This window comes from Rhinolophus sinicus, chromosome 1, assembly GCF_057876585.1.
Source record: "Rhinolophus sinicus isolate RSI-liver-muscle chromosome 1, RSI-T2T, whole genome shotgun sequence".
Classification (NCBI taxonomy): domain Eukaryota; kingdom Metazoa; phylum Chordata; class Mammalia; order Chiroptera; family Rhinolophidae; genus Rhinolophus; species Rhinolophus sinicus.
The window spans coordinates 112262940-112284271 of record NC_142501.1 but is presented as its reverse complement, the minus strand read 5'-3'; the positions used below and the strand labels follow the sequence as shown (position 1 = coordinate 112284271).

Below are 21332 nucleotides of genomic sequence, written 5' to 3'. Positions count from 1 at the left end.
AAAAAAAAAAAGAAAAAGAATCTTCCTTTGGGCATCAAGAACTCCAAGACTATGCTGAGGACATAGTGATGTGCATGTGTGTGCCCTGAACCCCGACTGAGAGAGAGCTTTCTGCAAATCAACACTCGCTTATTCTCCAAACAACTCAAGGCTAGCTAGTTACTGAGTTATTGTGATTGGGGAGTCCAGGCTCACCTCCAGACACCTGTGCAGCAGCAAGGAAAAGGGGGAGCTTTCCTGTCCAGCAGGGTGTTCAACCTCGGCAACCTCCACAAACCCCCAAACCAAAGCCCCAAACCTGCCCTGCCCCCTCCCTGGCACTTCATGATTATTAGACTGGAGATATGAAACATTTAGGGACCCTCGTATGCTTCCGGCGGCTCAATTCAAATGCCTTCCTTCAAATCCAAAGTTCAGAGAAAGGAGGAAAGAGAGAGCTGCTGAAACATCTACTTCCTGCTCCGTGTTGAGGAAACAAACCACATACATCCAAAGGTGATTAATTGTCTTTATTGAAGGAAAACAAGAAGTCATCAGTCTCGTCATTATGAAAGACATCTGGATACGTGTACATGATTGTCAAGGCAGAGATTCACTTGCTACATAGGCCCATTCACAATTTTGCAGAGCTGCAAACCGATATGGGCTAAACTTCTTGCAGAGTTTATCACATGCATGGAATAAATGCACAGTTCCCCTTCTTTTGGACAAGCATGTTTTTATGGAAAAATGGAACCAATCGCAATTCTGGTAATAATAGACAGGGGACATTCCTGGGTTTGACGTCAGAAGCTTTTGGAAAACATGCTTAGTGTTGGGAGAGCTGCAAGAAGGTTGATGACATTGTGTGTAGGGATTAAAGCCAATTGTGTGAAATTGTTCCAAATTTTGATTCTGGACAGAATGTACCTTTCATGTCTCCCAACCTGAACATGGGACTGACATAAACGCTCTCTGAAACATGTGGCCCCATCTTTGAAAACAAAGCATCTGAGCCATTTGGACAGTATTTCACTCCGTTCTGAAGGCCAAGTGCCCCTGGGAAGGAGAGCACAAATGTCCTCTTCCTTCTCTCTGTCTGTCTGTCCCTCCTGTGCAAGCCTGGCTGCCAGAGCTGCCCCAGCAGTCCGCTCCTTCCCCAAAGTGACGGCCTGCCCTGAGGGCCCTGGAACCTCACTCTGTCCAGATTACGGTTTTCCTTTGAGAAGTAATTTACCTAGTGTTTGGGAGCATTCGACTCCCTGGTGACGTCTCATCGCTATGACTAAATCCTCAAACACTCCCTTCATTTTCTGTTTCCCTATCCATAAGAAAATAAAATCACCTCTAAGTAAAAGGAATCAGTAAATAAGTAGAAGTCATAATCATCGTAGAAGAAGTTCCTAGAGACCAAAAGGTTAAAAACAGGTACGGCGAATGCAGAAGCGGCATTGGTACAAAGGGTGAACGCAATAGTTTGTCCCTTTGGTGTAGAAAGATACAGAGAAGCCATTCCACGCTTTGCTTTGTCCACAAAACCAGCCCTGGCAGCCACATGCTGCAGGTTTGGCTGCCAAATGCACAGGCTTTGGGTTCTTAGGAGCGCACCCCGCACCCCGCCCTGCCCCCAGAGCCACAAGCTGAGCTGTGCAGGCCGCCGGCTGGGGGGCTGGGAGAGCTGAGGTGCCTTCCCGTGGGCCAGGCCTTGGCTGGCATGCAGGCTGATTTCACAGTGGGGCTGGGCTCCTGTGCCCACACCCGGGCTGCACAGCACGGCACACAGGACCACAATGAAGGACTGGGCTGAAGGGGGCTCGGGCCTCTGTCCTCCTCTCACTGCCCCCAGTCTGCTGTCCACGGTATAGCTGTTCAAGCTAACTCATCTGCACATTAGTTTCAGGAAATGTCACCCTCCTTTTAGCAATCTGTTCGCCCACTTTACCTTTTCTATCTTAACATCTTCAATTCTGAAAACCAAAGGATTGCAACGCTTGTTTGCAAATGTCCGGTAGACTTGCAGCCTCAACCTAGGACCAGGCGCCCCCAAAAGAGTGGTGGGTTACATACAGGTATGTACTCGTTTTTGGAGAGAGAACAGTGTTTGGTCTGGAATGTGTTTAAGGACAAGGCAAACTTTGCAGGGCGAGTCGACAGGATGGGGGGGGGGCATCGTTTTGGGGAACATGCGGAGGCTCCGTGCATTGGGATGAGTCCGAGGACCTCCCTCCCCCTTCCCAGAAGTGACTGCGCGCCCCTGGGAAAGAGTGCGTCTTATTTCTGCGTATGGAAGCGGGAGCAGCGGCCCTTTGCCGGCTCTTGCCTTCCTTTCTCAGATCCCAAGGAAACCCGGCAGTGCCGCTGTGCCATGGAAATCACACAGTAGGGGGTGTTGCTGGCCTGAGCTCAGAGCCAGGGACCCCAGCCCTCCTGTCTTCAGCCTGGAGCGGTGATGGTGCCAGTGTGGCCTCTCCAGTGTGAAGACCAGTAGTGCCAAGACTCTGGGTGGGCCACTGGGCCATGGTGGCCAAGGCCTTAACACACTGAGGTATCTCCACTGAGCCATGGTCTGCTCTTTGTTTGAAATTGCTCATGAGACATCAAGCCCCAGTGGGTTAATTGGATTAAGCTGTCACTCCTCGAGATCACAGGTCAGCCCCCTTTCAGGAGGGGTCCCTTGGGCTCCCTCCCCTTTGTCCCTGTTGTCCCTGACCATCGTTCTGCAGGAGAGTCCCCCCCTTCTACCCATAATCCATCCAGGACATGTTAGACACCCACGTAGACAAGTGAACAGGATGAGACTAGTGCTGGGCAGGTAAACTGAGTCTGAGGTCCTATGAGTAATCGCTTTCATCAGACGGCTCAGGTCCGGCCTCTTCAGCCAAAGTGTCTTCTTTTGACCCAAGCTGGAATGCTGAGTGCCTTGGACACTATGCTAAGAGCTACCTGTACAGTGGGACCTTGTTAAAGGTCACAAGCTGCTGCGTCAGGGGGAGCCGCTCCCTGTTCTTGCGTGAGGCTTTAGAAGGGACGAAAACAAATCCCTGCCATAGCCAAGAACACGAAGCCATGCCTGCTCTTGGGGGGGAGGGGCATGCTTTTTGCATAGTTCTTTTTTTAAACAACAACAACAAAAAGGGAACATGAAGGAGGACATGTCCTTTCTATTCTCCTGTGGAGCCGGGGGCAGTAAGAGGTGGTGGAAACTGCCCACCGCAATGGTCAGCAGCATCCCTGGCACTGCTGCTGGTCCATCTGGGCACTTGCGCTGCGCGAGGGTTTTCCACGGTTGTGTGCACTTCACGTGGGCAGGTCCTCCCCTCTCAGCTCCAGGTCCTCTTCCCCACTGCAAGCCGACACTCCAGACCCCAGAGTTCCCGCTGAGGGAGGGCAGTGAGCAGTCCAGACGCCAGGGACTGGTGAAGAGCAATAAGCGGCCGCTCTGTGGGGGAGCTGCATGTGGCCGTGAACTCACTGCTGGTTGAAGGGAAATGCCAGCTTCTACTATGGGTTCACTGATGAGATGAAGCAAAGGGGGACAGGGAAGTGAGGGAGGGACAGACAGGCAGCTGAGGGAAAGACAATTTGAGGACACATTTCAAAATGTGAGAAAGAAAACCCACTTGCTCTGAGGAGGTAGGGAGAAGGTGGGGGGCGGGAGAGTTGGGGCTGGAAGGAAGCCTGTGATGGGCCTGCGGTCCACACACTGGCTCTGAGAGCAGGGTGCACATGAAAGCTCAGCTAGTCCTGATGGAATTTGACAGCAGTGAGAGTGCTAGGACTTTGCCTCCCCACTTGGCAGGTCTTAACAAAAGGTACATTCTATGTTCTCTTCCAGTGTTGTAATGAAGCGTATGTGATACCAAATCCAGCTGAAAGAGGACCTCTATCCCTATACAACTCAAGCTCTCTCAAAAGAGCAAAACGTCTTCCATATGGCAATTTTCTCCTCTTCCTAAAACAATAGGAAATAACCTAAGTCTGGCGGCATCGAGACAGTATGGACTTGTCCGATGTCAAGTTCAACCTTTGGGCTGAAACCAGCCACCATCGCCTCCTCCCACTACGTATGTTACCGAGACCGGATGTGTTCCAGGCCAAGCATGGCCGAGAGCTGACCCAAACTGCAAAGAGGACACCTGCGGTAGGGCCCATCTTTCAGCTGCACTTTTCAGGTAGGACATACTTTCAAACTACTTGGATATAACACGCACGCCACCTATCCGCTCCAGAAAACCATGTAATCACCAATAAGGGACTTGGGCTTCAAATGCTGCTTTCCCAACACAACTGCCTGCGTATCGCACACAGTACAAAGAGCTGACGACTACACAGGCACACACTACAGGTACCAAATTCAGGCTGAGGTGACATCTAATTACTGGGTTTCTTATACTGTAGAAACTTAAATGTTCTGTTACACGTGTTAGGTGACATCCTACTGAATCCCCTGGAGAGATGCCTGTTTCCTCAGATTCCCTGTACAAGACTCATGCTATTGTCCTGAATGTGGGGGGTGGATGCATACCCAACTCAGGCGGCACTTGTTTTTTAACTGGGTCTATTGTCATTTTATAGACTTGTCCAGGCTTTTTACAGACTCTGAAGAGTGACAGACTGATTTCATTCTGGATGCCAGTGTGGCAGCCACCAAGCACAATTCCTGCCCAGGGGCTGAGTGCCTTCGTTGTTTGTGGGAACAGGGGGACCAGCTGCCTGTCTTTCCAGCTATTCTTATGAATGCCTGCACTGCTGTCCTAAAGGAGGCAGAATTAAGCCGCTGAATCTCCTAACACTCTGTGTGTGTGTGTGTGTGTGTGTGTGTGTGTGTGTGTGTGTGTGTGTGTTGCAGGCAGCTATCCATAAACATTTGGCCTAGACATAGGCAAAGGTGTGGAAGTGATGGAGAAGGCTTGACCAATAGAACCTGCCAAGTTTGGCCAACTGCAGGAGAAGGGCATGAGGACAACAGCCGGGAATGTCACTAGACCCTCAGGCAGACCTCAGGGACACACGCCGGCTGGAACTGACGGTGGGATGCAGACTCACATGGTGACAGGGCTGAGGGACGGCTTTTGCAAAGCAGGCGTTGGGAGTCACCTGCTTGCCTCTACAGAACAGCATCCCTGCAGGCTCCTTGAGAAGTGGTTTGCCCTGGGTTTCACCCCGTGACTGCTGTGTCCTGCACACCGACCGACCATGCGGCTGAACAACGTGGCTGTTTCCCTAGGTCACTGACAGTGTTAGCTCTGCAAGTCTGACACCCCGGGAAATCCTTCAGTCCTGGGGAAACTGGGACCTTTGGTGACCCCACCACCATAGGTCTAGTTTTCAGATTGCCCTGGTCAGAGGGACAGCTTCAAGTGCCGGCTGGGCCTGGCTGAGGTGGGGTCTGGCCATCACTGCAGTGGCCAGTGTCCTGCTTACTTGGCAGGTCACCTCTCCTCACTATCCCAGATAAACGGACTCTTTACCTGGGCCATTTCCCTCTCCTCCTCCAGATAACATTCGTACAAGAATAGGGTAAAAATGTGCAGAAACAATTTATGTGACTTGTAGGCCATTTTAAGTGTAAGCTTAGAAATGCATTTTTAAGAAACAGAGATTAATTTGAAAACTGCATAGCTGAGAGCAGTGCTTTCATGGGTGACCCCTCATGAGAAATGAGAGCTGCCTGGAAGGTTCACTTGAAACAAAATGGCATCTTCTTCCTTTTGTGAGGGAAATCCTTAGATATCTGCTGGGTGGGCATCTCCTTCATAGCAAGTCCAGCCTCTGAAGTTCAGCCTTTAGTCTCAGGGGGGCAGGCTTCTTAATTTCTGACCGCTGATGGCAAGGGGCCCTGGCGTCTTGGTTGGCGAGGGGTTTGCCGAAGGAGTTACCGGGAAAGGTTTTCTGCAGGTTCCCTCCCAAAGCGACCCAGAGAGTTCAGCCCAGCAGAACTGTTGAATTGTCTTCTTAGAGAGCTGCCCCTCCAGACAGAAAGAGAAGGAAGAGAAGTAAAGTGCACTCTTTGCCTTGGAGACAGATTCTCGACCCTCTCATTCGAATTTTAAAAAATATCTTTAAATTCACCTTGGAGGGAAAAAAATCGCTTAAAGATTAACATAAACTCTATACTGACAAGCAAAAGATATAGGTCATATAACAAAGAAGTATAGATTGCAAGGACATATTTCTTAAAAAGAAAAAAATGAAACTCTAATGCACAATATTTACCAATACTTAAATAATCCAGTTGAAACCATTTTTGTCATTAATTAAAAAAAAATACAACATAGATGGTTACCTATACTGAGAAGAGCGGAAATGACAGGAGTTGGGGAGAGGATAAAGAGTCCATTCCGTTAGAGCTTTGCAAGATTCATATATACAGCACCAGATCCTATTAAATCAGCTCCCTTGAGTCAGTACAGTTTGTGAGAAATGAACATTTCAGAATTGCAGTATAAAATATGGCCATAAAAAAACTTCTGTCTTCCAGTCCTGTGCAGAAAGGCGCACCATGCAAGGTGGGATCACTCTGGCGTAGCTGGTGGCGCTGGAGGCCCCCAGGGGCCCCATTCCCAGCCCCACGTGAGGCCCCACCCCCTGGGCCCCATCTCCAGAGCCAGTCACTTGCTTCCAGAGTGCACTGTCGTCACAGTGGTGGGCCTCGGTCTCCGCTCCGCTCCCACTCCTGAGACCCCTGATGAAGAGGAAATGAAACTACAGAGCGTGGAGGGTGCCAGACCTGCAGGCGACAGTGGACACAAGAGTTCAAAGCTTCAGAAGGAAATACTTGCTTCCCTTCCCCCTGCAAGGATTTGTTGGCAGCTGGGGTCAAACTTTTATGCACTCGATTCTAAACTTTTACGTACCCATAGTTAAACATTTGCAATGTGTCCAGAATGCTTTCTTCTTAGCCCCAACTCGTCCTCCCCTTTTCATTATAACTGTTTTGTATTTGAATACGACATGGGTTAGCCATACTAGTATGACAGGTTCCATTTACTGAGCACTTTCTATGTACTATGCGTCAGGTTAAGTGTTGAATAAACATTAGCATTATGAGAACTGTTTATTACAACTCCATGAACTAGGGATTTTAAGAATGAAGAAAGAATGTGATTCCCCTTTCTGCCCTCTGCTTGGTGTGTGGTCTGTACTCTTGGCTAAGAAGCATTTGTAACACAGAGCACATTGAAATGAGGCTGTTTACCTCTTCCTCTGTGAACTCAGCAACCCCCCTGGTCTAGAAAAATTCCTCACAGGCTGCACTGCAACACTCCGTAAGCAGATATGCTAGCACCGAAAGGTCTGGATGTGGGCTCAAGCCACTACAGCTTAGCTCCAGTAGTGTATTCCCCCTCATGAACTCTGTAGGCTCAGACATAGGAAGGTACATAAAATAAATGATTAAGTGGCTTCCTTGTCGGAGCCATTGTATGACTCTTCAAAGAAACGATCTATTGTGGGGTTCCCCTTGACCAGAGGGTACAAAGGATCTCTGCTAAAATGTAAATGTGGCTCTACAGTAGTGTGCAATTGGTTCGGGGGACTCTCATGGAGATGTCTTGGGAAACTTTAAGGGCTGGACATTCCAGAATGAGATGGGGGGACTATTTGGAGAGCAAGAGAGGAAGGGAACCCTTTTCCAAGGTTAACGGGAAGGAATGTGATGCCCAGAGTGAGGCCAAGCTGAAGGGTACTCAATGGTTAGGGAGATGCAGGTTGATGGGAAACATGAAAGCAACTGCTCTGAGGTAGACAGAAGCCATTGGTACAGCCTGACATGAGAAGAAGATAAATATACAGAGCGGGGAGTGGAAGAGAGAAACAAGGAGAGGAGTTATGCCCTCAATGACACAACATCCCACGCAAAGATGAAGGACAATGAAATACTACTATTACTTTGATTGCAAAGCCAATGCATTTCATGTAAATCAGCTCCAATTATCATCATCATCATCATCAAAAATATACATGTGAAAAGTCACTGAGATCAGGCTGTCATGAGTCTCTGCCACCCCCTGCTCAAATTCTAAGAGTGACTCCCAATGACAAGCAAACAGAGGGCAAGGAAACAGATCAGAAAGACATGGCCATGTCCAGAAAGACATGGCCGTGTGGGACTGAAGCCACAGAATTCTCATAATAAATGGAAATAATAACATGTAGCGTTCTGTGAATATTACATAATTAATTTTTGGAATGTAAATTGGTGCAGCCACTATGGAAAACAGTGTGGAGACTCCTCAAAAAATTAAGAATAGAGCTACCACATAACCCAGCAATCTGGGTATCTACCCCAAATTTTGAAAACACTTATTCGTAAAGATATATGCACCCCCATCTTCATTACACCATTATTCACAATGGCTAAGACATGGAAACAACCTAAGTGTCCTTCAATAGATGCTTGGGTAAAGAAGATGTGGTGCATATACACAGTGGAATACTACTCGGCCACAAGCAAGGATGAAATACTACCATTTGATATTCTTGAGAGCTTCATGCTAAGTGAAATAAGTCAGATGGAAAAGGACAAGAACCATATGACTTCACTAATATGTGGGATATAAAACAAAAAGCAACAAAGAAACAAAGAAACTCGTAGACACAGACAACAGAATGGTGGTTACCAGAGGGGAAGGAGGGTGAGGGGAGGCTAGAGAGGGTAAAAGGGGTCAAATCTATGGTGACAAAAGGAGGCTAAGCTTTGGGTGGTGAGCACACATTAGAGTGTAGAGGTGTCATATTATAAAGACATACACCTGAAACTTATGTAATGTTATTAACCAACGTTACCCCAATAAATGTAATTTAAAAGAAGAAAATAATTTTAAGAATTAAATCATTTGCGAAGTTGTTGGGAATACTAAATGGGATAAATTATTGCAAGTGTCTGATACACAGCAGGTACTCAGCAAATGGCAATGCTCCCCTCTCCACCCCACATTTATCTTAAATGCCAGTTGAAAAGTTCTGTTTTTGCTACATACGCACAATCTTTTTGGCTGGGCAGACTGAGGTTGCTTGAAACGCTTGCATTTGAACTGTCCAGGCTGCTGCCAAGGTGGAGTTTTCTCATATGCCTCACGACGGCTGTGGCGTTAAATGCTTGCTGAAATTTCAGAAAGGCAAAAAACAGACAAAATATTCCAATGAATTAAAAAGATGCAGACTGTCTCCTATTATTTCTCGTTACCCTAAGCACCTCAAACTTCTGAAAATGTTCTCGTGATACCCTAGAAAGGAAATTTATTTTGCCCCTGCTTCCAAAAGTACACTGATGTATTTGATCCCTCCCTCCATCAAAATATATTTTGAAGATTTAACATTTTTCTTTCAATGTAATAAACATATGGAATAAATGTAAACCAATTCTCTACAACTTGAGAAGTGAGTCTTAGAATACAAGGCATATTGTAATAATACTGTACCTTAAAACAATGTTTTAAAAGTTTTTATATTCCTATTATTGGTGCTTTTGTTCCAAATAATAGCATTTCCTCTGAATAAAAGAGGTCAGTGTTGCTCATTTTGTTTCTGTGTGGTCTCTCACTGTTGGTTCGTAACTACCCAACCTGATCAGCACTTAGGGTTTAGGTAACCAGTGGCTGATCAAAAAATGTTGGTTTAAATCCATCACATTTTTATCAGAAAATATTGATGAGTTCAACTCAGATTTCCTGGGTTTTTTCTCCTTCATGTCACTTTAATACAGGTCGACTATTCAAAGTTCCAGCAAAGTGGAGAAAGACCACAGGGATTACGTTTGTAAGATACAGCAAATGAGGCAGAGCTGGCACTATTGCTATTTTTGACTCCCAGAGGGGAAATGTTACAGCACAGATTTTGTGCCTCTCACGCCATGCTACTCCCTTCAAGTCTTCATCGTTAGCTGTTAAAATCAGCAAAATGATTGGGGTGAGGTTCATCAAGCGTGGGTGATGGTGACGTTTAGAAACCAGAAACGCTCCACCTGCAGGACGAGTTCAAAGGAGCGTCACATTCACAGGGATCTGATGGACATGACACTTACTCTCCATTTGCTCTTGGCGAAGTTCTTCCGGATCTGGGCGCTGACGGACTCGTGGATGTTTTTGTTGAGGGCAGTGTCACCTGCAATCCTGAAACAGAGGCAAAGATGCTTCTTCAAAAGGGTTTTAAGGGGCTCCAGCACTGGCACTGCTTTCCCCAGGAAGCCTCCGCCTGGTCTTGCCCTGAGGTTCCCTGAGAGCCTAGCTCTGCCCTCTGTTCCAGGCTGCTGATGGCTCTGGTCTGAACGCACAGTCGGCTACCACTGCACTCAAAGTTCGTCCCACTTCTACAGTCTGCACCCTGAAAGGTCAGGGGCTGCTCAGCACCTCCGTGGTTGACCTCTCTGCCGGGCTCTCACTTTGTCCTTTTAGGACCCCCATGACTGCAACTTAAGAATCCCCAACGATAATGCAAGCTGAGCTTCCATCCTGCTCCCTTCCCTCCCCTCCCTCCCGCCAGCTTTCTGCCTGCAGTGCTTTGCCTCCACCATCTCCTCCGTGTTCCCTGTCTAGTCTGACCACCAGATCCCTACTCAGAGCTGCCTTCCCAGCTTCCTCCCCCTACCCCCCACAGCCCCTCCCATCTCTGGGCCCTCTTTCCCACGGACCCGCTCACATCCCTGGGCCCACAGCTCCCTTCTGGTTCCATCCCAGCTGAAATAAGCTCTGTAGCTTTCTGCTCACCCACAGCCACACTGGCCACCCCTCACCTTTCTGTGCTCAGTGAGAGGGTCCCCAGGCTTAGCTCAGCCCTGGTTGGCACATCTTTTACTCCTGAATTAGGTGAGTTCTCACACATGCCAGGACCACGTCTACTCTACATTCAGTTGGGTCCTTCATCTTATTGGACATTACTTTTTACTTGTTCCTTAGCCTTCTATTAGAGAAGGCAGGTTTCTCTTTACTTCCTGTCCTTAAATTTCCCCCTCATCCTATGACTTCCTCCCTCAGCCTCTCTCTCTCTCTCTCTCTCTCTCTCTCTCTCTCTCTCTCTCTCTGTGTGTGTGTGTCTCTGTCTCTGTCTCTGTCTCTCTCTGTCTCTCTCTGTCGGTTTACACCCTCCAGCCGTAATAATCACCTGGAGGTCGCTCAGAGCCATTCTTCTCCTGCACGTCCCTTCTCGCCTCATACTACCCTCCCTCTACACTCAACCCCTGGCCTTCCCCCCACTTTCAGAGGAAGCTGTGTTTTGCCCTCAGTCTTCTGGGCTTGGATCCTTCCATCTTCCCTTTCTTTTATACCAAACTACAAAACTGGAGGTTGATATCTGATGCCTAAAAAATAATTTCTTGCGTCTTGGAAACGTTAAGGGGCAGAAGATACTGGGGACACTGACCACGCTTTCTAGCTAGGAAGTGACCGGCAAGTGAGGAAACCTGTCGTCTCTCAGAACCAGAAGGCCTTGGACACAAAACAGCCTGGATGCCAGACTATTATGTCCAAATGTTTTGGGAAATGAAAGCAAGAAGCCGAGGGCTTATTCAGACAAGAAATCATCCCCAAATAAAAAAACATATTCCTGACCACCCAGCTTTTCACTTTAGAACTGGAAACATGGTTGATGGACTGGCCATGAAGTCCGGGCCAGGCTGGGCCAGTTTTGTATACAGTCTGATATTCCTGCTAAAAGCAGCACTCCCCCTGTACCCCCCCACATAGAGTCCTCTCTTGTGGCCAGCAGGACTGAACATACTTAGCCAAGAGGATGCTCAGAACATAACCGATGTGAACCAGGTTTCCATTTCCAACAACTGTCCAGCTCCCCCTTTCCCCAGACACACACAGTGAATAGAAATCAAATATCTGAGCAGGCAACCGGCCCAGAACCAGAGGAACGAGGAGGTAGGGGCTGTAGACATCTTTATTAGGCATTTTCTCCTGGACAGCTCATGTGAGTATGTTTCCCTCTGCACTATTTACAAAAGCTATATCCTTAGAAAAGGAGGACGCTCCAACTCCCCGGTGGCCAGCTCTTACTTGGAAACGGCACACGGAAGTGGTAGGAAGTACGGGATTCCTGGGGCTGAGCGTGGCCGCCGGGCAGAACCGCACTCCAAACCAAACAGACGTGCAAGCGGGCAGGGAGGCCCCCTTCTCTGTGGGTGAGCATGGGCCGGCATGGAAGGGAAACGCACGCTTCCAATTATTTCAGGAATGTTCCGTGCTCACTTTCCACAGCCCTAGGCCGTGCTGCAGCTGGGAAAGAAGCTAGCAGGGCCGCCGGAGGCCCAGAGGCTCCTGGCGGGCAGTCTTCCTGGGGGTACAGCCACCCTGGGCCCTGACAGCAAAAGGTCTTTCCCCAGTGGACTCCGTGAAGGAAACCATTGTTGCTATTCACCAGGAGCCAGGAAGGTTACAGTGACAACGTGTGACACTCATGACGCATGTGCTGCTAGCTTCAGCATTACTCATCGACAAAAGTGGAGGTATGGAATCTTAGACCTGGAAGGGCCTCCGTGGTCACCTCAGTTGTCCTAGGAATTGAGCAATGCCTCTAACCCAGAACTGCCTTATATATCCGGATACACACACTCCCGTACAGCTATGGGCACCCACGTTTCACTCAGGTGTCCCACTCTCCCTGCTTTCTAGTTTTGCCATGCATCCCAACACTGCAGATGGCGTTTATGTAACCCACACTGTCCTCCTCCACACACACAGCACCAAACTCCTCTCTCCTGGCCTTTGGGTGTTGTGTTTTGTATGCAGGCCACTCTGCCACCATGGCTCTGATTTCGCACTTTTCTAGCCACTGGCTCAGGACAGGCGTTGTGATGTGTATGCCCCCAGACCCCGAGGCTGGGTCCCAATTCAGAATTCTAGCTCGGCTGGCTGTAGCCAGAAGAAGGGAGGGGCCCCTGTGCACACTGAGAAGTGGCCTGCAGGTGCCCTGGCCCAGCCAACAGACCACGTCCCCAAGGTGGGCACACTGCTGAAATGGGGCACCGTGTCACCTGTGGCGCAGATGCCCAGGATTGTCACTCTGGTTTGCTTGTCACTGTGACTGGAGATTGAGGTTCTGAACAATCTGAACCAGATACATGAACTCTGCCAAGGTATTTCCCTGTAACCAGGACTGGGTCTCATGCCACCTGCCATTCCCTCATCTAAGGTTCCTTACACACACCACTGAGAGAAAGGCAAAGCCTCAGGTGAGGGGCTCAGGAAACATCTGCTGAGATGGGCTGACTGCCTTCTATAAGGAGAGCCATCTGGGACTCGCAGAGGCTTCTCCTGGCCCTGGGTGGCCTTGATGAAATGGAAAAGCAAGTGAAGAATAAGAGACGCTGCCCTCTGGAGACAGTCGATGCCCTTGGAAGCTGAGACCGCGGCTTCCACAACGGTGAGGTTGATAAAACCATGGGACAGCCACTCCACACTGCAGCTCTCAGCTGAAGCCGTGCTTCCCTTGGCCCAGGCAATTTTACATACAAGAAATAAGTATCGTACATGCAGGCAAGCGGGGTATTGCAATGATGCCTGAGGTGAATGCATTCTTTTATATATATATATATATATATATATCATTTACCAGTGTTTGACTGGGAATTCTGAAATGAATATTAAAAATTATAAGCACTGAGAAAAATAGCTCTGAAGAAGGTATTTATTTGTGTAGCTCACATGCTAACACATCTTAATGTTACCAGGCTGAGGCTGTGAGGTTTTCATCTGCAGCTCGACCCCTCCCTGAGCTCCAGACTCATTCAGCAAAGCGCCCACCACGGGTATCCAGCTACACGACCCCGGCACCTTCCTCATTCTCTTTCACACAAGCCCGCTTGCTCTCCCAGTCCCTTAAACTGGAAAGTTGGGAATAACCTCAGGCCCCTGCGTTTGCCTCACCCCACCCACCGGTTCTCCTGTAGCTTGCTCACCCCTGGAGCCTCTCTCATGGTCTCCATGCATGCCCATCCCTGCAGTGCTGAGCAGGTGACCCCTCTCTGGGCCAGCCTTCTCTCTACCTGCCACCTGCACCTCCCTGTCACCCCCCTCCCCACGCCCTGTGTGCACTGCTCGTCCTCTGTCCTGCAGCCAGGTGGAGCTTTCCGAAGTGCACATCTGATGACCCCACTGCAAACCTGTCCGGGGCTCCCACTGCCCAAACGGAAAAGTATGAATTCCTCAGTACAATAATAAAATAATAGCCACTCATACAGACTGGAGATTTATTAGGTACTAGGTATCTCCTTCTGTTTTTGTATGTATAATGTCATTTAATCGCTAGAAGAGTCTTATGGGGTATGCACTGGTGTTATTTATGATCTCAGTTCCACAGCGGAGGGCCAAAGCGTTAAGGAGCTTGTCCACACGGTGTAAGTGGTGAAGCCAGGGCTTGAATTTCAGCAGATTACACCAGGGCTCGTGCCAGAATCCTACCAGCTCCGCCTTCCTTTCCAGTCTCATCTCTGGCCTTGCTCCTTTGTCCCCCCTTCTCCAGGAATACCAAGTGCTGTGGTACTCAGGGTGGAGGTGCGGTGTACGTCCCCATGCACCGCCAGGTCCCTGGCCTGGCCTGAAATCCACCCCCCATCCTGGGTGACCTGGTTGGGACCATGTCGTAGTGTGAGGCTCAGCACCTCCATGAATCCTACTTGATTCTGCTGACCCCATCCTGTCCCCTTTGCCAGGCCCCTCAGTAAAAATGACCTCTCCTTTCTTCGGTTTTTCAAAACTGGCTGGTGAAGGAGAGACTGGGTTTTAACTGGCCCCTTTCCTGCTTTCCATGGAGTGAGGCTGGATCAGTGAACAAGTACAAGGGAGCAAATCACTTCCCTTCTTTTCAGGTCCTGTTCCTCCTGTATAAGATAATCCCCAAAGTGTCATGCCTGTAAGATAAACACGTCCTGGGGGTGGTGTACAACAGAATGATGATGGTTGACACACTGCACGGCATGTGCGACAGGTTCTCATCACGAGCAAGGACAAAACAATCTTTAGTAACTATACAAGGTGACGGATAGTAACTCCGCTTATTGTGGTTAGCATTTCGCAATATATACGTATGGCAATCATTCTGCTGTACACCTTAAACTTACACAGTGTCATGTGTCAATTATATCTCAATGAAACTGAGAGAAAAAAAAGTCTATATAGCTTTAAAGTCCTATTGTTCATAAAGAAAACTTTCCTATCTCTACGGTCACATATTTTGACCTATTGTCCAAAGTGACTTATTAAAGATGATCAAGATGAGGTGTCACCCAAACTGCCTCCTTATGAAGAAAATTCTCGACCCCCCCTCTCCAGCCTATTCTTTCCCTCCCCTTTACGCCTCTTGTCTGCAAAGTAGTGAAGAGCATGCATTTTCCCATCCAACAGTGCGGAAAGGAAGCGGTTCTGGCTTTGCCATTAGCTAGTCATGTCGCCTTGGCTAAGTTATTTATCTTCTTTTTAAATCCATTTCCTTCTCCCTGACATGGCGATAAAGGCTACCTTACAGGGTTATTACAAAGAAAAAAAATGAGATGATATTTTAATGCAATTAGAACACAGTCTATAGAACATAATAGGCGCGCAATAAATGACAGCTGTTCTTATAAATTAAAAGACTGTGAAACTGGGTCATGACATTACCATAAGCAGGTCCCCTTTGGGAGGTTAACCAGTATGTGAGACTCTGGAGGAAATGCTACAGGAGATGTTGGAATAAACAAGGGGACAGTTTTCTAGAGTGCTTCCTAGGGGGAATTTCTCCTGAACCCAAGGTTCTGTCCATTTATTTTCATTGTATTGCCTATTTTGCTTCCCCTGACCTTTGTTTCAAAATGGATGCTCATGGTGCTTTATTAATAATAGCTTAATGAAGCAGCTACCACAGGCCAGACATTGTGTTAAACCCTTTACATCCTTCTCTCGATGATTTCTTATGCCAACCCTTAAACCAGGTATCATCACTCTCAATTTAAAGATGAGAAAATTGGGGCTCAGAAAAATTCATTTATAAACCCAACGTCACAGCTAGTCGATAGTGAAGCTCGGCTCAAACCTGTAAGTGGCTCAAAAACAAGGTGGCCTTAAGGGCACTGCTGAAAACGTCATATACAGAATGCCACAAACTATCAATTAGTCCCTCTGGAGCTGAAGAAACACTAACTTGAAAAGTATCTTCAAAGGAAAAAAATCTCTCTAACTTCAATTCATTTAACTACTGAGTGATAAACTCAAGGAATAAAACTCCCAGCTTCACGGTTCGATAAGCAATTACCTTCAATAAAAGTGATCCTAAAAACGTTTCATGCAGTGAAAAAGCTATAGCTTTCTTTCGCACACTTATCATAAGCGCATGTAGAAGACTGCGTCCTGAGGGAACAAGAGATTGCAAGTGTTGGCTTGGGGAGAGAACTAAGGCCACTGGCCGGAGGGAGATGCAGTCACTACCCCTGGCTTTCAGAGCCAGCGACCGCCAGCAGGATGTCAGACCTGGGAAGACGTCAGGTACACCACCTCTCCAGTGGGAGATCTTCCTTACCATGGGTGCCGAGCTGCCTGCTCACATGTGTATCTTTTATTTGGCTCTTTCTCCATCAGATTCCGAATGAAATCTTTTGCTGTTGAAAAAGAAAGCACAAGGGAAGGAATGAGTCTGTGGCTCAAGAGGCGATGACATGATCCCCACTGGGTCTCTGGCAGTGTCGCGTGGGGTGTGGAAAGTACGAGACCAGCCCTCCGTGTACCCTACAGTAGTTTGGACACAGGTACCAGTATTTGGGGGAAAAGGAAGCCAAGGTTTGGGACTCTGAGGCAATGAAGAGGCAGCCACCAGGCCTGGGACCCCGCTTCCCAGCTCTAAGTTCTTTCCCTCCGGAAGCTGGTGACACCTTTGGTTCAGAGACGAAATATCTTTGTCGTCATGAGCTGTTTTGTTGATGTGCTCTCCATGTGTTAGATGTCACTGATTCAACAAAATCCCCAGAGCACTTGGACCAGGGGACAAATGGGACGTGCCCTTGTGGGAAGTGGAGAGTGCGGGAGGTCCAGGGCGGGTCTGACCCAGGAGCAGGACAGAGAACATGAGGGACCAGGTCACAGAATCAGAAGATGACAGCCAGGGACCAGACCGGAAATCTGCAGCCTCATAAGCTTGGGTTTGAAAGTAAAATACTCCCCGTGAGGCTCCTTCCTGCAAGCCTTGGAGAACTGTACTCAGGTTTTGAAAGATGGGGGAAGAAAGCAGGATGTTTCCAGTTAGGAGGAAATAATACAATAATGAAATACAATATTTGGATAGCTCATCACTGAGTACAAAGCTCTGTTCCGTTTATTATTTCCTTTGATCCTTGTACCACCCTCCATGGTAGGGAGTAGTACTATTAGGTTGGTGCAAAAGTAACTGCGTTTTAAAAGGTTAAAAATAATTGCAAAAACCACAATTACTTTTGCACCAACCTAATGCCATCATCATCACATTGGTGAGGAAACAATCTTGAGAAATTTCATTAGTTTCCGTGGGGCTCACTTTTGATCTTTATCCCTGAGGAATAAACTGGTGAACTTCCCTGGGAACGTGTCAGTGTGGCATGGTAGCTGGGACACGGTTCAAATTCAGCTCTGCCACTCACTCGCTGTGTGACTTCGGTCAAGTTCGCTCACCTTCCTGTCAAATGGGGCTAATAGCAACACCACCTGACAGGCTGTCCTGAAGATGGAGCGAGATGGCACATGCACACAGCTTACAGCGCTCCGCGCAGTAAGCGTTAGCTAACATTGCTTCGGCCCCAGAGCACCAGACCAGGGCAAGGCTGGGAGGGGCGTGCCTTCGTTCACCCTGCCCCACGGTCTGTCAGGACCAGTGTCCCAGCCTGTCTTCTGCTTGGTAAGAATGTAGCTTCTGAAGCTTCCATGGGAGGCTCACGCTCATCCCGAGGCCCCGGGGCCTGTCAGGGTCTGTGGTCTGGGCGTAAACTCCTAGGGCTGCCCCCAGGGAGCAGGGCACCTACCAGAATCGGAGATGTCATCCCAGTAGGGTGAGTCAAACTCATATTCGGCCTTGAGGATCTGTTCAAAGAGCTTGGAGTCATTTTCATCATAAAAAGGAGGGTAGCCACAGAGCCTGGAAGACAAGGGAGTAAGGAGCTGAGACGCTGCGTCTCAGGGTGGCGGCCAGACACCTTGCCTGGAAGGAAGAGCCATTTTCACTGGAGCTGAGAAAACCTGCACTGTGTGTGCTGCAAACACAGTCTCAGCCAAGAAATCACACGTTCTGTGGGCACAGGTGGCACCAAAGTAAATTTATGATTTAATCAATACCAAAGAAGGTAAACTCAGGGGATAATCAAAGGTAAATACATACACAAGTCCACCTTAACTCTTTGCATATTATTCAACAGAGTCCCGTACACCCTAAAAACCTACCAGAGAGCACTCTGAATATGAATGTAATTTATTGATGTTATTGTCTGTAATATTGTCTCTAACAGATGATGGGCTGGTAGAAAAAAATATATGCGTTTAGTATGCATTTTAGGGCCCTCCAGGTTCATTTTGTTTAAAAATCATCACAGGAAGAAAAGGAAATGTTACAAGCTTGAGTACCGAGTTGTCACAAATCCCTCTAGACTGCACAGTACCACCCTCCCCTGCCCAGACTGGGTATTGGGACGCTTACATCTTGCCCATTCATAGGCAGTAAGTATAAACAGAAGCAGGCGCAAAGGGAATACGATCCCTGTTTTCCACTGAAGCCTTTCAAAGTTGATTTTTAAATGGATGTTGATGCAAGTATCACGTAGTTCTGGAGATACCAACAGTCATCTGACAACACAATAGGACTACACATTTTTATTAAATACCCCAAATAAAATTAGTTCCATATAACCATGAGTCCTCACTCCAGTTCTGCTATCACCTCCAATGTGGCCTTCATCGTTAGTAGGCCATTGGCGTCATTTCTGGAGCCAAATTTTCTTATCTGAACACGAAGAGGACAGACTAGAAAATTCCCAATATTCTTCCTGGCTTTACAATGGTGTAGTTCTACGACTCCCTGTCCCAATTTGCTTGGCTGGTCCAGACCCAGGGGAAGATCTGGCCTGTGCTTGAGGCCCTCGTGGGGCAGGGACAGGGACAGGTCCAGGTTGGGGCTGTACAGCCGGGAAGGGGTAGGATTGAGTGATGGACAGTACAGAAGTCCAAGTGCACAGCTGGATGGCACAGAACTCATCCGACACAACCCAGAGGGTGGCGGCCACTGTGGGATTCTGCCCTCACAGGAGTCCTGAATCTGCCCACATAGCCAAACTTTGTTCAAAACATAGCTACAGCCTAGAGACCAGCTTACTGAGAACAAATTCATAGGAATCAACAGGTTCTAGACTTGCGAGGGATGAGGTTTTACAGCAAATTAGAAATTTAATAAATGTCTGAAATGGCCTGGGTACCGTCGCTGTTCAGCAGCTCCTGCCACAATGTGCAGCACTGCCAGCCAGGCTGCACAGGAAACTGGCTGACGACATTTTTAAAGGCTGTGAGACCTTCTGTGGTCTGATAAGATTCTAAATCATCTATCCCCACAAGGTTGATTTAGGGGCCAATTGCCTGGAAAATTTCATTTTTAAAGATTTGCTGCTTTTGGCAAAATGAGTAAGAGCCAGTGCTTCTGAAACCACCAAACACATATTTCACTGGTGGCCTGGGAAAGCCTAGAGCCACAAGATGGATATGTAAATGCGTCCCCTAATGAGGGTTTGGGCTGAAAGAAATGTGCATATTAGGAAAAGCAGACTGAGCAAAATGTGAGTTTGTCTTAGAAAATAACCAAATTTTATACATGTGAAGTTTTTGTTTATTAACAACAGAGAGTGTTTTACTTTACAGTTTGGCTTTCTTTTCAAGGAAAAAAAATCTTTAAGAAAATTCCAAGAACCATTTATTCTTCGTGTGCCAATTTTCTTAATGTATATCCCAATTGCTTCTGGTTTTAGCTCTTTTCTTGGGGGTGGGTAATAGAATATTCCATTTATGTGGCTGTGCTCAGGATGGAAGTAAAGGAAATAGATCTAGCTTGGAGACTAAACAAATTCAAAGAAAGGAAGAGGATTTTAACATATGGATTGTAAAAGAAGAGAAGGGCAGACAGAAGCTATAAAACCTTCCTTCGCAGAGCTCCCTGGCAGGCTATTTTGTTAAGAAGTTTGTGTGTCAGGCCCAAACAGGAGAAATAAAGGTTTTGGGTTGTTGATCTCCATATACAAACGGCTGACATCTGTGGTCCTGGGCCTGCCTTTTTGCATGTGTAATCTGTGTGATTATTTTTTACACCAAACCATTTAAATAATCTACAAATTACCTGACCATGGGCACCATAGCAATAAAGCCATTGGCAATCATTCTAGGCCTGAAGTTCATGGTTCAGAAGAACCCTAACCTTGCCAATGCAATGACGGATGGTCACACACAGCCCAGGCAGCACACCTTCACGGGCCTGTTCCATCACCTCCACCGGGGCCTCCGGACAGGCGTCCAGAGAGAGCACTCACTTTGGCCACATAGTTTGCCATCTTACCTGCCTGGGGCACACTTATGCAAATGTACTATTTGGTTCTAGTTTAGCCTCGACTGAGCACTTACTTGGGGTCAAAACTCCACGAAGACCTTCACTGTATTACCTCACTTAACATCCCGCCCCCGCCCCCCAGGAGGTGGTGTTCTTGACACCTCCCTTTGCCCTTTAGAGTCGCTGTCCACTCTGCTTGTCCCTGGAAGGCTGACCTGCGTGAACAGCTGCATGAGGGTTGAACTCTGACATCAGGTAGTGGGTCAGCTAGTGGGGACCCCAGTGGAGACAGTGAGGAAGGAGGAGTTGGGATGGGTATGTGTTGCCCCGGTCCTTCTCATCTAGCACCCAGGCTGGTTACAGCCCCTGACTGAGGGCTGCTGCTCCTCTCAAGGGAGCAGACGCTACCAGCCTCTCTCTCTCTGGTTCTGATAACCACTCCCCACTCCCCTCATCCCCTTGGATCTAGGGGTGTTTAGGGCTCAGCTGCTCTAAAGCTCAGGGTCACGTGCTATGCCTCGTGGTTCTCCCATACCACACCTTTTATAAAGTCCCTTGTACAATTCTCGTTTTAAAGGCAAAGAAACTAACATGCAGCAAAGTCAGGACTCCAGCCCTATATGTCTGTGTTATTAACTATCTGGCTCATTCACTAGAGGGAAAGAGGATTGAGAATTGATCCTTATGTTTGAATCCTGACTTTGAATTCTCTCTGCAGGTTATTTAGATTGCCCAGCTGCCCCTTCATCTGCAAGTAGAACCTTCCCAACCCCATTTCCCATACTCTCGGTCTTGTTGCCTAGATGCTTAGAGCTGGTTCCCTGCACACTGGGCAC

At 47.9% G+C, this 21332-nt stretch overlaps 1 protein-coding gene across 2 annotated transcripts in view; it reads right to left on the bottom strand.

Moving 5' to 3' along the window:
* Positions 1–494: 494 nt before the first annotated feature.
* CAMK1D (calcium/calmodulin dependent protein kinase ID) overlaps positions 495–21332 on the bottom strand; it is a 377756-nt gene continuing 356918 nt past the window's right edge. The window contains exons 7-11 of one of the 2 annotated variants that reach the window (XM_074324975.2): positions 17942–18054; positions 16474–16552; positions 10004–10091; positions 8965–9082; positions 495–6709 (exon numbers count right to left, since the gene is read on the bottom strand). In XM_074324975.2, the coding sequence (XP_074181076.2) occupies positions 6591–6709; positions 8965–9082; positions 10004–10091; positions 16474–16552; positions 17942–18054 (517 nt within the window). In that variant the 3' untranslated portion in view covers positions 495–6590. Of the gene's footprint in view, positions 6710–8960; positions 9083–10003; positions 10092–16473; positions 16553–17941; positions 18055–21332 lie in introns of both variants that reach the window. The other variant, XM_074324976.2, reaches the window with a different exon arrangement.